Source organism: Oncorhynchus masou, chromosome 15 (genome assembly GCF_036934945.1).
Source record: "Oncorhynchus masou masou isolate Uvic2021 chromosome 15, UVic_Omas_1.1, whole genome shotgun sequence".
Taxonomy (NCBI): Eukaryota; Metazoa; Chordata; class Actinopteri; order Salmoniformes; family Salmonidae; genus Oncorhynchus; species Oncorhynchus masou.
In genome coordinates this window covers 37,033,535-37,049,779 of record NC_088226.1, presented here as the reverse complement: position 1 = coordinate 37,049,779, position 16,245 = coordinate 37,033,535, and the positions used below count along the sequence as shown (strand labels likewise).

The following is a 16,245-nucleotide window of genomic DNA, read 5'->3' as shown; positions in this document are numbered from 1 at the left end:
CTTTGATTTGTGAAGTCAAGTAGTTATTTTTTTTCAGATGGAGAGAACATTAAGTTGCTTTGACCCATTGAATTGGTGAGCAAAGGCAGATAATCTGTGTAGGGCCTGAACATTTTCCCTTTCACTCGCTCAAGAGTAGGCTTAACACTGAGGCAAAGGATAAAGGGGGATAACAGAGTAAAGGAATGTGAGAAGTGGTATCCTATACCATGTCAAACATGATTAGTGCTCTAAGGTACATGTATGTCAGTTAATCAAATAATTGCTAAATCAGAATCTACAGAGGTGAATTGCATTCAGTTTTGCATCTCGGTTCTTGGATAGTTTCCAAGATCATGTAGTGTGTGTCTTGGAGTTCCCTCGGTAACAAATCAAATCTGTCACACGTCCTTCCTTCCCTTCCAAACCAACAGTACAGAAAGACAGACAACATGACCAATCAAAATGCACTGACCACTGAACACACAGCAAGGTCTCAAGCTCAACCCAACTTCCTCCTCATTTATTAACATCTGCAAGCTCAAAAAGGGGCCAAAATATCAAATAAAAATACATAAATAAAATAACTGCTTCACCTTTGAACTGAAACAGTTCCTTCCTCCCTTACAAAACATTTCATCATCCAGTCAAAAAAAACTAATCAAATGAAGGCCTTGCATATTCTTGCTAGAGAGTTTTTTTTAAAGTTGTTTTTTGTGTGTTTTTTTTAAATACAGTGTAGCAGACAGGTGGTAGGTATGTACAGATGAGCCCTCTTCCATCGATCCATAGCTCCCTGGTGTTCAGAGAGGGTCGGTGCAGTTAGTGGGGCCGACTGCTGGACTCTGACACCTGCCGTTTCCGGGGAGTTCCGTAACCGTTAAGGCTGCCGTTCAGGCGTTTGGTCAGACCACCGTTCAGAATGTCCTGGATGTGCTGAACTATAAGGTTTATGGCAACTGTTAAGGAGAGAGAGAGGAGGGGGCACATTCAGAGGACATTGAAGGATAATCTGTAACGGTGTTCCATTCCTCTTTTATTCGGATAAAATTTAAGCAGAACAAGTTCCAGAGTTTAAAAGCACCACTGTTTGCAAATACAGGTTATTTTGAAAAATCTACAATTGACCTTGCCATTCCAAAACAGAGATAGTATGAAACATTCCCAGGACAAAACAGCTAATCTAGTCTGCTTCCCATGTATAGGTCTCACCAATCACAGACCACAACAGCTATCTCAAGACAGTAGAATAAACAAAACAGCCATCACATTCACATCCGCCTTTAGTAAGTTAACCATCGCAGGGTAAGAGACTGGACTGATTAACAATGTCAATGACAGACTCTCTATAGGGAGATGTGTCCAAGAATGAGTCAGTGAAGTTTGTCACATAACAGCCTGCTTGCTTACATAAGGCAGCAATCTTGAGAAACAGCCAGAAACTCACCAAGATTATCTGCTCCTCTAGGAATGATCACGTCAGCACACTTCTTGGTCTACAGAGGGTGAAGAAATAAACATGTTTAGCAATACGATCTGAATCACATCTTAACCAAGATGGCGTAGCAGTAAGACGCGTTTGTTTTTTGTCCCATGTAAATATTCATTTTTTTTGTATACATTTCTTCCATTTTCAAATTAAATATACCTTCCTGCAACCCGCCTCACCCAACGTGGTAAGGATCTGCTATTTTTGAGACCTTATAACTGGATCTCCATCAGAGGCTAGCCAGCTCTGGACCATTACACCGGATCACCGCAGCTAGCTATCTGCTACCGAGTGGTTATTGTGGACAACGCCCTTGTCCAGAAGCAAGCACCAGTTCGCTTCAAGCTAGGCCCATCTTCCGGCTTGAAAACGAAGTACACCAACTACAATAACGCTTGCCAATTGGCCTGAACCCTTTGTCGACACGGAGCCCTGCCGATCCATCACGACTGGTTTGCTGACGTATTTCGGCCGATGTGCTCTCAACCGGCCTCTGCGTCGTGGATGTCGGTGAAGACCCTTCTGCTAGCCCCGGCCCGCTAGCTTCCTGAACGCCGCATCTCCCGCTCGCCTAGCATAGTAACGTCTACCGAACGGCTCCCTGTTTCATCTATTGCTGCTCATTGGACCCTATGATCACTCGGCTACACAGCTGATGCCTGCTGAACAGTTCATTAACACGGTACTTTATTTTGTTTATCTGTTGGCCCCAGCCTCAAACTCAGGCCCTGTGTGTAGCTAACTGACCCTCTGCCCAGTCATTGCCATTTACCAGTTGTTGTTGTCTTACCCGTTGTCTAGCTCTCCCACTCAACACCTGTGATTGCTTTATGCCTCTCTCGAATGTCAATATGCCTTGTATGCTGTTGTTTAGGGTAGCCATCACTGTTTTATTTTACTGCGGAGCCCCTAGTCCCACTCAACATGCCTAAGATAGCTCCTTTGCCCCACCCTACATGCGGAGACCACACCTAGCTTAACTGGCGCCTCCAGAAATGCAACCTCTCTCATCATCACTCAATGCCTGGGTTTACCTCCACTGTACTCGCACCCTACCATACCCTTGGCTGTATGTTATGCCCTGAATCTATCCTACCACTCCCAGAAATCAGCTCCTTTTTTCGCTGTTCCCAATGCACGAGATGACAAGTTCTTATAGCCTTCAGCAGTACGCTCCTCCTCCTCCTCTGTTGATGTAGAGGTTAACCCAGGCCCGGTGTGTCCCCAGGCACTCTCATTTGTTGACTTCTGTAACCATAAAAGCATTGGGTTCATGCATGTTAACATCAGAAGCCTGCTCCCTAAGTTTGCTTTATTCACTGCTTGAGCACACTCTGCCAACCCTGATGTCCTAGCAATGTCTGAATCCTGGCTTAGGAAGGCCACCATGTTGTCATCCCCAATGACAACATTTTCTGTCAAGATAGAACTGCTAAAGGGTGAAGAGTTGCAATCTACTGCAGAGATAGCCTGCAGTGTTCTGTCATACTATCCAGGTCTATGCCCAAACAGTTAGAGCCTCTACTTTAAAAAATCTCTCTCCAGAAATAAGTCCCTCACTGTTGCCGCTTGTTATAGACCCCCCAGCTGTGACCTGGACACCCTAAGTGAATTGAACTGGGATATGCTTAACACCCCGGCCGTCTTACAATCTAAGCTAGATGCCCTCAATCTCACACAAATTATCAAGGAACCTACCAGGTACAACCCCAAATCCGTAAACATGGGCACACTCGTAGGTATCATCCTGACCAACCTACCCTCTAAACTCACCTCTGCTGTCTTCAACCAGGATCTCAGTGATCACTGCCTCATTGCTTGTGTCCGTGGTCAAACGACCACCCCTCATCACTGTCAAACGCTCCCTAAAACACTTCTGCAAGTAGGCCTTTCTAATTGACCTGGCCCGGGTATCCTGGAAGGATATTGAACTCATCCCGTCAATAGAGGATGCCTGGTTCTTCTTTAAAAGGGCTTTCCTCACCATCTTAAATAAACATGCCCCTTTCAAAAAATGCAGAACTAAGAACAGATAAAGCCCTTGGATCACTCCAGACTTGACCAGCACAAAAACATCCTGTTGCGTACTGCACTAGCATCGAATAGTCCCCGCGATATGCAACTTTTCAGGGAAGTCAGGAACCAATATACACAGTCAGTTTGAAAAAGCTAGCTTTCCTAACAGAAATTTGCATCCTGCATTACTAATTCCAAAATGTTTTGGGACAATAAAGTCCACAGAGAATAAGAGCACCTCCTCCCAGCTGCCCACTGCACTGAGGCTAGGAAACACCGTCACTACCGATAAATCCACGATAATTGAGCATTTCAATATGCATTTCTCTACGGCTGGCCATGCTTTCCACCTGGCTACCCCAACCCCGGCCAACAGCTCTGCACCCTCCGCAGCAACTGGCCCAAGCCTCCCCTTCTTCTCCTTCACCCAAATCCAGACAGCTGATGTTCTGATAGAGCTGCAAAATCTGGATTCCTACAAATCAGCTGGGCTAGACAATCTGGACCCTCTCTTCCTAAAATTATCTGTCGCCATTGTTGCAACCCCTATTACTAGTCTTTTCAACCTCTTTCATATCGTCTGAGATTGCTAAAGATTGGAAGGGGCCGCGGTCATCCCCCTCTTCAAAGGGGGAGACACTCTAGACCCAAACTGTTAGACCTATATCCATCCCGCCCTGCCTTTCTAAAGTCTTTGAAAGCCAAGTCAATAAAACGGTTCACTGACCATTTCGAATCCCACCGTACCATTGTCGCTATGCAATCCAGTTTCCAAGCTGGTCGAGTGCACCTCAGCCACACTCAAGGTCTAAACGATATCATAACCGCAATTGATAAAAGACAGTACTGTGCAGCTGTATTCGTTGACCTGGCCAAGGCTTTCGACTCTGTCAATCACCGTATTCTTATCGGCAGACTCAATAGCCTTGGTTTTTCTAATGACTGCCTCGCCTGGTTCACCAACTACTTCTCAGATAGAGTTCAGTGTGTCAAATCGGAGGGCCTATTGTCTGGACCTCTGGCAGTCTCTATGGGGTGCCACAGGGTTCAGTTCTCAGGCCGACTCTTTTCTCTGTATAGATCAGTGATGTCGCGGTTGCTGTGGGTGATTCTCTGATCCACCTCTATGCAGACGACACCATTCTATATACTTCTGGCCCTTCTTTGGACACTGTTAACCTGTTACATCTATGGGGGCGCTATTTCATTTTTGGATAAAAAGACGTGCCCGTTTTAAGCGCAATATTTTGTCACAAAAAGATGCTTGATTATGCATATAATTGATAGCTTTAGAAAACACTGACGTTTCCAGAACTGCAAAGATATTGTCTGTGAGTGCCCCAGAACAGATGCTACAGACAAAACCAAGATGAAACTTCAACCCGGAAATGAGTAGGATTTTTGAGGCTCTGTTTTTCATTGTCTCCTTATATGGCTGCGAATGCGCAAGGAATGAGCCTGCCCGATCTATCGTTTCTCCAAGGTGTCTGCAGCATTGTGATGTATTTGTAGGCATATCATTGGAAGATTGACCATAAGAGACTACATTTGCCAGGTGTCCGCCCGGTGTCCTCCGTCGAAATTGGTGCGTCATCTTCAACTGCAAGTCTTTTTCCAAGCGATTCACCGGAGAAAGGAGACTACCACGAACGATATATCAATGAAGAGATGTGTGAAAAACACATTGAGGATTGATTCTAAACAGCGTTTGCCGTGTTTCAGTCGATATTATGGAGTTAAATTTGGAAAACAGTTTGCCGTTTCGATGACTGAATTTTAGTTTTTTTTTGGTACCCAAACGTGATGTACAAAACGGAGCGATTTCTCCTACACAAAGAATCTTTCAGGAAAAACTGAACATTTGCTATGTAACTGAGAGTCTCCGCATTGAAAACATCCGAAGTTCTTCAAAGGTAAATTATTTTATTTGAATGATTTTCTTGTTTTTGTGAAAATGTTGCTGGCTGAATTCTAGGCTTATAGCTATGCTAGCTATCAACACTCTTACACAAATGCTTGTTTAGCTATGGTTGAAAAGCATATTTTGAAAATCTGAGATGACAGTGTTGTTAACAAAAGTCTAAGCTTGAGAGCAAATATATTTATTTAATTTCATTTGCGATTTTCATGAATAGTTAACGTTGCGTTATGCTAATGAGCTTGAGGCTATAAATAGAATCCCGGATTGCTCGACGCAAGGGGTTAACAAACCTCCAAACAAGCTTCAATGCCATAAAACACTCCTTTCGTGGCCTCCAACTGTTTTAAATGCTAGTAAAACTAAATGCATGCTCTTCAACCAATCGCTGCCCGCACCTGCCCGCCCGTCCAGCATCACTATTCTGGACGGTTCTGACTTAGAATATGTGGACAACTACAAAAACCTAGGTGTCTGGTTAGACCGTAAACTCTACGTCCAGACTTACACTAAGCATCTCCAATCCAAAATTAAATCTAGAATCGGCTTCCTATATCGCAACAAATCCTCCTTCACTCATGCTGCCAAACATACCCTCGTAAAACTGACTATCCTATCCTACTGATCCTTGACTTCGGCTATGTCATTTACAAAATAACCTCCAACACTCTACTCAGCAAATTGGATGCAGTCTGTCACAGTGCAATCCGTTTTGTCACCAAAGCCTCATATACTACACACCACTGCGACCTGTATGCTCTCGTTGGCTGGTCCTCGCTACATAGTCGCATTCCTCGCTACCCACTGGCTCCAGGTCATCTATAAGTCTTTGCTAGGTAAAGCTCCACCATCTCAGCTCACTGGTCTCCATAGCAACACCCACCCGTAGCACACGCTCCAGCAAATATATTTTACTGGTCATCCCCAAAGCCAACACCTCCTTTGGCCACCTTTACTTCCAGTTCTTTGCTGCCAATGCCTGGAACGATTATTATTATTTTTTTATCACTGAAGTTGGAGACATATCTCCCTCACTAACTTTAAGCATCAGTTGTAAGAGCAGCTTACCGATCGCTGAAGCTGTACACAGCCCATCTGTAAATAGCCCATCCAACCAACTACCTACCCCATATTTGTTTTTGTTTTTCTGCACACCAGTATTTCTACTTGCACATCCTCATCTGCACATATCACGCCAGTGTTAATTGCTAAATTGTAACTACTTCGCCACTATGGCCTATTTAGTGCCTTACCCCCTTACTTCATTTGCGCACACTTTATACAGATTTTTCTATTGTGTTGTTGACTGTACGTTTGTTATCCCATGTGTAACTGTTGTTTTTGTCACACTGCTTTGCTTCATCTTGGCCAGGTCGCAGTTGTAAATGAGAACTTGTTCTCAACCGGCCTACCTGGTTAAAGAAAGCTGAAATATATCTATTTTTTTTTAAGAAATCAGGGCCAGGGTGTTCAATACCATTCAAGAGGAGGTCAGAGACAACTGACAATAACCAGGTTCCCAGCCAACCTTTTTATGTGAGTATAGTACATGTCAGAAAAAAAATCGTCACTTCAGGCCAGATGGAAACAAATGTCTGTAAACTTTCCAACTGTCAACAAAATAAAATACACTTGACAAGGTGGGATCTTTTCATGTCTGTAAAATGTATTGTGAGAAATGGTGATGGAAACTATGAGCAAACATTGATATAATAACCATGATATTTTATATGATAAACCTGGAGTCACGCAATGATATGCTGTGTGGTCCTCCCACTATGACTCAGGAAAGCATGCAGTTTATTAGGCTACAAATTAAATAAGCTACGATGAACTTCACAGGGTGGTGAAAATGCAGCTTGATGCTTCTTTCCAATAAATATCGAGCGTCTTATTCTGCTGACATGATCAAGCCTTGGCTGCCGTTTCACAAATAAAAAATAATCATACTTTTTTTATACATAATAATCTCATCATGTAGGCTATACCTGCACTGTATCTGAGAGCTGTTGGCTAAAGCGCATGTGCCAAGACCAGTGGGTATATTCGCTAAATAACTTTTGTAGCGACAAAACCATCAGGAGAGTTGAAAATGCAATGGAAACACATTTAGCTATTTTTTATTTGGTACATGGGAATTTAACCGCAAAAGTAATTTTTATGTGCACTACATCACGCACAGCCTTTTATCCACAACAAGTCAATTTAATTTCTTTGGGATAGGGGGGCAGTATTTTCACTTTTGAATGAATAGCGTGCCCAGAGTGAACTGCCTGCTACTCAGGCCCAGAAGCTAAAATATGCATATTATTAGTAGATTTGGATGGAAAACACTGAAGTTTCTAAAACTGTTTGAATGATGTCTGAGTATAACAGAACTCATATGGCAGGCAAAAACCTGAGAAGAAAATCCAGACAGGAAGTGGGAAATCTGAGGTTTGTAGTTTATGAACTCAGCCCTATCGAATACACAGTGGCATACAGGTCAAGATGCACTTCCTAAGGCTTCTACTAGATGTAAACTGTCTTTAGAAACTTGAATGAGACTTCTACTGTGAGGTGGGACCGGATGAGAGCTCTTTGAGTCCGTGGTCTGGCAGAGTGTCACAGCCTCATGATGCGCGGTCACGAGAGAGTTAGCTCTCGTTCCATGGCTTTTCTACAGGCAGTGGAATTCTCCGGTTGGAACATTATTGAACTTTTATGATAAAAACATGCTAAAGATAGAAACTTGTCAAACTAAGTATAGAATCTTCGACCTGTAATATAACTTTTTGAAAGTTTCGTCCGACTGGACCAGATCGCTCTTTTGGATTTGTTTATCAAATGCCCTAACAAAAGAAGCTATTGGACATAAATGATGGACATTAACGAATAAAACAAGAACTGCAATTCCTGGGAGTGCATTCTGATGAAGATCAAAGGCAAGTGAATATTTATAATGCTATTTATGAATAATGTTGACTACCCAACATGGCTGATATTTCTCTGGCTGGTTTGGGCTCTGAGCGCCGTTCTCAGATTATGCTTTTTCCATAAAGTTGTTTTGAAATCTGACACAGCGGCTGCATTAAGGAGAAGTGTAACTAAAGTTCCATGCATAACACTAGAATTTATCAACATTTATAATGAGTATTTCTGTGAATTCATGTGGCTCTCTACACAATCACCGTATGTTTTCGAACTACTGAACGTAACAATGTAAAATGAGATTGCATATTTATATAAAAGACTTTATTGAACAAAACATACATGTATTGTGTAACATGAAGTCCTATGAGTGTCATCTGATGAAGATCAAAGGTTAGTGATTAATTTTATCTCTGTGTGTGCTTTTTGTGACTCCTTTCTTTGGCTGAAAAAATGGCTGGGTTTTTCTGTGGCTTGGTGGTGACCCAACAATCGTTTGTGGAGCTTTTGCTGTAAAGTATTTTTGGAATCAGACACTGTGGCTGGATTAATGAGAATTTTATCTTAAAAATTATGCCTAATACTTCTATGTTTGAGAAATTTGATTTATGAGATTTGTATTTGGCACTCTGCAATTTCATTGCCTGTTGGCGAGGGGTTCCGTCAGTCCTAGACAGGTTAATGGAAACATATCTTGCAGGAAAATGCAGATTTGAGAATATTTGCATGAAAATCTGTCGTCAAGTAGATGGAAACCTAGCTATTGATATAATTTGATTGATCCAAGGCTCTTAGAATACGTGTTGGGGCAGTATCATAGCTAGGTACTCACTGGCAGACAGAACTCTTCAAAGGCGGGCTTAACAAAGGTTATGTATTGCGTTAGCACCTGCTCCAGGTCCCTTCCTCGCTCGCTGATGTCTCGGAGCACTGGGGAGGGAACACAGAACAGGAGTGGAGCTTTCAGTATGATTTCACAGAAAAGATTCTTACAAAACTAATAGACTTCTACATCTGGTTCCCATTCATGCCCTCCAGGCCCTGTATTGGAAGCCCCCTGGTATTTTTGTACAACTCACAAGTATGATGTGTTTCATCCAATGAAATAGTGAATATATATGTCTAAGGTTTCACCCCTGCGTGAGAGCCGTGTGTCTGCATCTGTGTCCACAAACAGCTTCATCTGGAACAGGTCCCTAATCTCCTGTGAGTAGAACATCAGGATGCCCTCGAACAGCACCACATCTGCTGGGTACACCGTCACCGCCTCTTCCTTCCTGACACACACACCAGAGAGAGGACAATGTGTATGAGATGAGATGAGTGAGTGAGTGGAGTGAGTGTCCTAACCACTGACCTGGAATGGGTGACAAAGTCATATACTGGGATCTGCACTGTTTGGCCCTCCAAAATGTCCCACAACGTTTTGACGATGAGCTCATTGTCAAATGCATCTGAGAAGAGAGAGAGAGAGCAAAGGCACTCAGAACAATGTCTATGTTTCTGCTGGTGCCACTGTGCCAGGCCATATGATCTAGATCTAATCCCACAAGGTGGCAAGTTGTTATGGGGATAGCATCTGTGCTGATATGCAACCTATTTAGTGAACTACTTTTGACCAGGGCCCAAACATTATCTACCACACTGTCTGAGACCGACTATTCTGCTACCAGACTACAATCTACCAGAGGCACTACTGCTAAGTATGTACTCTGAATGAGACAGATTTTCAATACAGCAGTCATTGGCCCCAAGGCAGGACATGTAGAAACCTTTAGTTCTCTCCATTATGGTAATTATATTTCTAAGAACTAGGGGGAAAAGCCCAACAGAAGTATCCTTTGAGTATAAACTCAACAACGCAACTATTTATCTTCAATGAGAGAGCGAAGGGATGTGAGAAACTATTCGTACATTTTTTTTACACTGGAAAGCAAGCAAGGGATAAAGCTACATTTGCCAGTTGTTAACATATACCATACGACTACGATTTAGCGATTGACACAGTATCCAGATAAATATATAGATTAGATAAATACCTGGGTGGTCGAAGTTGAACTGTCCCTTCAGTGCCTTGGCCTTCTGGTCCGGTGTGAGGACCCTGTAGAAGCTGTCTTGGCTGAGAATGGCCACCTGGCGCTGGTGATGGTCAATCTTGTTCTGGCCAAGCAGCTCCATGATCTTACCGCAGACAGTCGACTGGCCATGGGCAGAGCGAGAATGACAGTTAAGTCTGTCAGATAGTGTTATCTATCTGAAGTAAATTGTGACCCATAAAGATGTAAGAGTGGAGTTGTGTTCACTGAGCTATGAAGATATTGAATACATTGGTACCAGACAATTACATAGACGTACAGACAGTACAGAAGAAGCCAAATCTGCAGCAATGTGCAATAGCTCTCATTTAAAAATGTTCTTAGATGTTTGCAATACTCTGACCTATTTTACAACTAGAATCCTCACTTACTCATAGGGCCTCTCTATGACTTAGGGCCCCTGGGTGTGGTCACCTTGCTGGCTTCTAGTCGACTACGTCACACGTGGCTAACCTCTGCACTTCCTAAACGAACAAGGAGGAAGTGACAGCGTTCTTTTACATGGGAAAATAAACTAATATTAATAACTCCAAAAGGGCACTACCCCATCCCTACTGATCTCGCAGTACAGCCCAAAAGACATGTCGCTATGGTTCATTAGCCAATTCAAGGAAGAGGAGAATGGGCCTACAGCAAATAGGATAATAAGATCAGTAATGAGGATCTCACATTATAACAACACTGTTGGATGGAACTTAAAAAAAAAGAAGTTCAACACATGAAGTCTTGTAACATTATTTAACACGTGAAGTCCGAACCAGACTTGTGTCATTGAGGACAGTAAGGCTGCTACTGACCAAGTCTAAGGCACACCACAGTAGACAGGATGTCGGTCAGTCAATATCGAGGTGCTATTCTTAGACCACTGCACCTACACGTGTCACCAGCCATGATAATCTAACTGCTTGCTCCAGGCCTAATAGAGAACAGAATAAGAGATGACTGGCAACAGACATTAGGGTCAAGTTGAACTTGTTGTTAGAGAAGGGAAAATGTATTGCAGCAGAAGAGGAAAATGCATGCTAGCAACCAGTGAAAAATGCATTAGTGTCTCCTTGAAAAGTGCTCAGACAGGGCAAAGATAATACAAGACGATGAAGCAGAACACATTTGTCTGGAGTCAATCCACATTTATAAATGAGTCTACAGTCAGAGGGAATAGTTCAAGGATGACAAAGGGGCATTACAAGATGTTCATGCAGCCACAATGTTATGTGATGAGACTCACTGTACTTAGTCACCAGTCCGGGTCACACTCAATCCATTTAACTAATAATCCGCAAGTTGGGCCTGGGCCCTACAGACTTCATACACAGCCTAAACTGAAACTGCATTGTCTCTCCAGACTTCCCAGAAAAGTTTGTCAGAAGAAGAAAAAAACTGTCAGATAAACAGGTGGCTCTACTGGTAGTTTCTCTCTTTCGTTTTTTTGTGGGGTATGATACCAAGAAATATTACACGCAAAGGAACGTCAAGTGGACCACAATTCATGCTCTAGAACAGCCTTTCATAGAGGATGTGAATTACTCAATTTCTTATCTGCATTTATTTTCTTCCCAAACTTTATACAAAATAATCTAGAAAAAAATTACAAAGCAAACAAATGTTAGCAAGATGATTGTCAGGTTAGTGCTTGTGAGGTTTCTGAGAGCTCTAACTCTCCCAATACCAGACCCCTTTGTCGTTTCACATTTCTTCCAAGCCCTTAATAAAACAGTGATTGCCGAAACTGCTCTTGGTTACAAAAGACCAGGCCAGGTCTCTTACCCAAGCTTGGGACAGTCAGACATACATTCAATGTCTGCCTCTTCTATTGCCAACGCTGACTAAACATTCCCCTGCCCGAGTTAAAAATTCTATTGTGTCCAAAAAAGCTAAACTGCAGTTTACCCAGCAATCCTACGTCAGAGGTACATAAAGACAATTGACAAGCTATGTCATGATCAGTTACAGTGGGTATAGAAAAACGTTTTTAGGGGAGAAAAATCAGGACATTTTTTTTACTTACATGGTTAGCTCACTAGCTGTTATGACAAAACACAGCTGAAGGTCAAATAAACGTCGCTGGGAAGGAACAGTAAAATTGTGCCTGACTGACAGTATGCCTACTAGTAATGGGGGATTATTATTTCTGATTAAAAAAGTATCATTTTGACCATATTGCAATATTATTTTTGTGCTGGTTTACTGTACTCCAGTATTTTCCTTCATAGCTTGTACTCCATCTTATGTATTTATTTTTAAATAGGGAGCCCATTGTTTTCAGAACTTTTATTTCTCTCATCACTCTGCGGTAGACATATAGTGAGCAATATGTTTGGAACATCGAATCGCAATAAAATTACAGAATCTAATTGCTATATATGGTATTGCAATACATAACGTATTGGCACCTAAGTATCGTGATGAGGTCCCAGGCAATTCTCAGCCCTAAGGCCTACTGTGCTAACAGGAACTGTAGGCTATTGTGCTGGCTTGGATATTTCAGGAAATATGGTGGATGCATAACCAGGCTAGCAGAGTGAAGCTCTCCCCAGCTCAGTAGGCCTATAGTGTATACAGTTCCACAATATGACCCAAGAAATGGGTTTGACCATAAATCCTCCCTTTTCTTATTAAATACTATTCAAAACATGATTTAAAAAATAACGTATGCAACCTTCAAAAAAGATAGAGGGATACTCATTCAAAACTTTGAGACAGCAGACTACACAATTACAGCAGAGGACATGGCTGCAAGGCCATCAGCCATTTCAGGGGACTGTTTAGGACTATCTCAGGTAGACAGTGAAAAACAAAAACAAGAGATAACAGTCACTTTCTTCAGAGGGGTGGGGGAGGTGCATTTGAAAGGCCATATGTTTAGACTACCTGTTTACCTAACCAGACAGCCAATTGTAAATATAAGTGTGCTAGATTATAAAGTGATGTCTGTATTATTCACAATATGACTTTGGCATGGTTGAATTCTTGATTCTGGAGAGAACACTTATTATTTACTGTACCATGATGAACAGTAGCATACATGGAAAAAGCGGCAACACATTGACGTAGACTGAGGCTCACCTCCTTACACGTTATGAGGTAAGATGTGACACATATTAGGCAAGACAGTAGGCTACAGTATGAAGATGGGCTAAAACTGCTTTTCCAATCGAAAATCCAGTTTACACTGAAGGCGATGTCATGGCGACACTGAATAGCTAAACGCATGCGTAGTAACACGTCATCTGGTCTAACGGTCGTATCGCGCATGTGCAAGCCGTCAACTCAGACACTCCGGACCGAAACTGTTTTGACAAATGAACATTTTCAGTTTGTCCCTTTGGAGTAATAACATGTTCAAATAAAGACATTACCTCGAATCTACTTCGTGCCTTTTGATTTCTAGAAAACTAACTAAGATTTTTTTTTACTTCTCTCATTGACTTTTCAAACCCCAAACCCTGACCAAGTCTGTTTGGCAAGCGTACCCGGAAGTCTCGCGATGTTGCGCCTCTGGGTTTATACATTTTACTGTGCCGAATTATGCGCATAGGCAGTTTTCACTGCTTGCCAGGTGTAAATCAGCTGGTCCTGTCGACGCATTAGAAAGTGAATATTAACAGTGGGCGGACTGGAGCTCGACGTCCCTTTTTAATGAATAAGAACACGACTGATTTCAGCACCCGTTCTGAAATCAGTAGTTTTGTGATAAACTAAAATGGTATATGCTGTTTTAGCTCCAGTCCGCACACACTAGTCGCCGCTCAACTCCATCGCAAATCGTTGAGTTTAGTTGGCTAAGCAAAGTATTGCTTTTCGGTTCTGTCGGTTGTCATAAATGCCCTTTTTGAATTGAATAAACCACAGGAGTAGATTCCTCTCAAATCATTGTTTCATATAGGTTTGTATTAATATTTAATTATTTGTACACGAATTGATAGGGCTATAGATGTTATAGACAAAGACATGAATGCAAGTTGGATTAAGGTCAGTTCTCTACAGCCACATAAGTGGGTTAAATTATTGCCAAACAGGGCCTATTCCTATACACGCTGTAAAAATGTCAATGTTTTTCCAGAAATGATTAAAAACAAACTAGCTTTAATGGAACAAATTAATTCATTGGTCTGTCATGACAGGAGCCACGCGGTCAAGTTCTCATCTTTCAACCACGTTGACAATTCAGTGTTTCCAATAAAAACATGACATTTCTAATTAATTAAAAATTACAATGCCAACCTTGCCGCTGGCAGTCCCTCCGGCTACCCCGATGAGGAAAGGTTGCCGAATAGCATTCTCGTTTTCGGCTGGACTGTCCACCCTTGTCTCGCTGTCGCCTGCCATGCTTGCTATAAACGCATACAGAAGCACGGAGGTGGTTTTGCCCCAATTGCGCTCCTCCCCTCTTTTCAGTTGTGCGTTTGCTTTGATGCTATGAGTAAGCCTGGATATCAATCCGTTCTTTTGTAAGCTACTTGAAATGCAGAACCTTCACATCAGGTTATGTGTTATTGCAATTCAGTTATCAGACTCTAGGCCCATATATCAGATTTCTGGAAATTTTGTGGCCTACATTTATCTCAGCTCAGATGCACTCCGGGATCTTAAAGGTGACAGGCAAAGGGCTCCATATTTTTTTTTTTTTTACCTTAACACTTAATAACAATGCTCATGCAGGCTTCATTAAAAAGTCCTCAACAGCATGTTTGTGTATCACAAAACTTTTCATTTCTAGTTTTTGGTGAAGATGCAATGAAGACATCATTATTAGGCAAAAAGAAAGAACAATGCCCTTACTGCAAGCAACACAAGCTACAGACATGGCTTTTGTGAGCCCTTTTCTGGATCAGAAATTAAACAAATTATACTGGCATGATGTGAGAAGACACTTGTACATCTGGGGAAAATACATGTATGTCAACAATGATCACTCATATGCATATAATGAGATCTGGCTAGTTAGCTAGCTATAGTTAGTTAGCTATAGCTATATTCCCAATCAATCTGATGTTGTGGCTGCAGTTCAAACAGCCAATACTAGCTAGCTAAAGTTTTGAGTTGATAATAAATTATTGGATGACACAACACATGTATAAATTTAGCAGAAATAGCTATTGCTTCCCTAGAATATAACTATAGGCTATAGCTAGCTACAGTCATTGATGCTTTGGCAGTTAGCTAACTAACTAACCAAAACGTGGCTAACTACCACATGAAAATAATACAGCAATGGTAATTCTGGTTAGCTAAATGTTACCATACAGCTAGACCCTTTCTGTAAAATGTACTGGTTAGCTTGCTAGCAAATGTTAGCTAGCCCAAATGTGTATAGATTATAGTTAGCTCGCATAGAAATCCCCAACAATAATCCATGTGCCTACAATAAATACTCAGTTTAATTCACACTTAATAGACAACCAACAAATTTGAATTTGTTTTGTGACAGCAATATTACAGACAAGACAAATTGTAGACTGTAGGATGGGATACAACATTACAGTAACATCTAGATAAATACATTAGATACAGTATATTGTCAAAAGTAGGATATGTCATGTATTTATGTTAGAAATGTGGATCACATGTAATTATCTATGTAATTAGATAAGGATGTAAGGATAAACATGTATTTAAGCTGTAAATAGTCATCCACCCAAAACGGTTAACATGCATTGATAATAACCAATGATAGGTGGCCACATCAAACATTTATGAGCATGTAGTTATTGCCTTTTGCTTCCAAGAAAACAGAATAAGGTTGTCTCCCACAATGCTTTGGCTCCGACTTCAAGTTGCAGTTGGTGAGGAGCAACAGCAGACATTTCCAGTCGACTGCAGTCGAAATACCCAAA

General features: G+C 41.7%; 1 protein-coding gene across 2 annotated transcripts; it reads right to left on the bottom strand.

Annotated features, from left to right (window-relative positions):
• Positions 1-475: 475 nt before the first annotated feature.
• LOC135556206 (uridine-cytidine kinase 2-A) lies at positions 476-14,750 on the bottom strand. 2 transcript variants are annotated; one of them, XM_064989208.1, is made up of 7 exons: positions 14,633-14,750; positions 10,352-10,511; positions 9,670-9,766; positions 9,447-9,589; positions 9,145-9,242; positions 1,427-1,475; positions 476-938 (listed from the first exon to the last, which is right to left on the bottom strand). In XM_064989208.1, the coding sequence occupies exons 1-7, from the start codon at positions 14,735-14,737 to the stop codon at positions 802-804; spliced, it is 789 nt and encodes a 262-aa protein (XP_064845280.1). In that variant the 5' UTR covers positions 14,738-14,750; the 3' UTR covers positions 476-801. The 2 variants fall into 2 exon arrangements, with proteins under 2 accessions (XP_064845280.1, XP_064845281.1); XM_064989209.1 differs by lacking the exon at positions 14,633-14,750 and adding an exon at positions 10,780-10,858.
• Between the last annotated feature and the right edge of the window lie 1,495 nt (positions 14,751-16,245).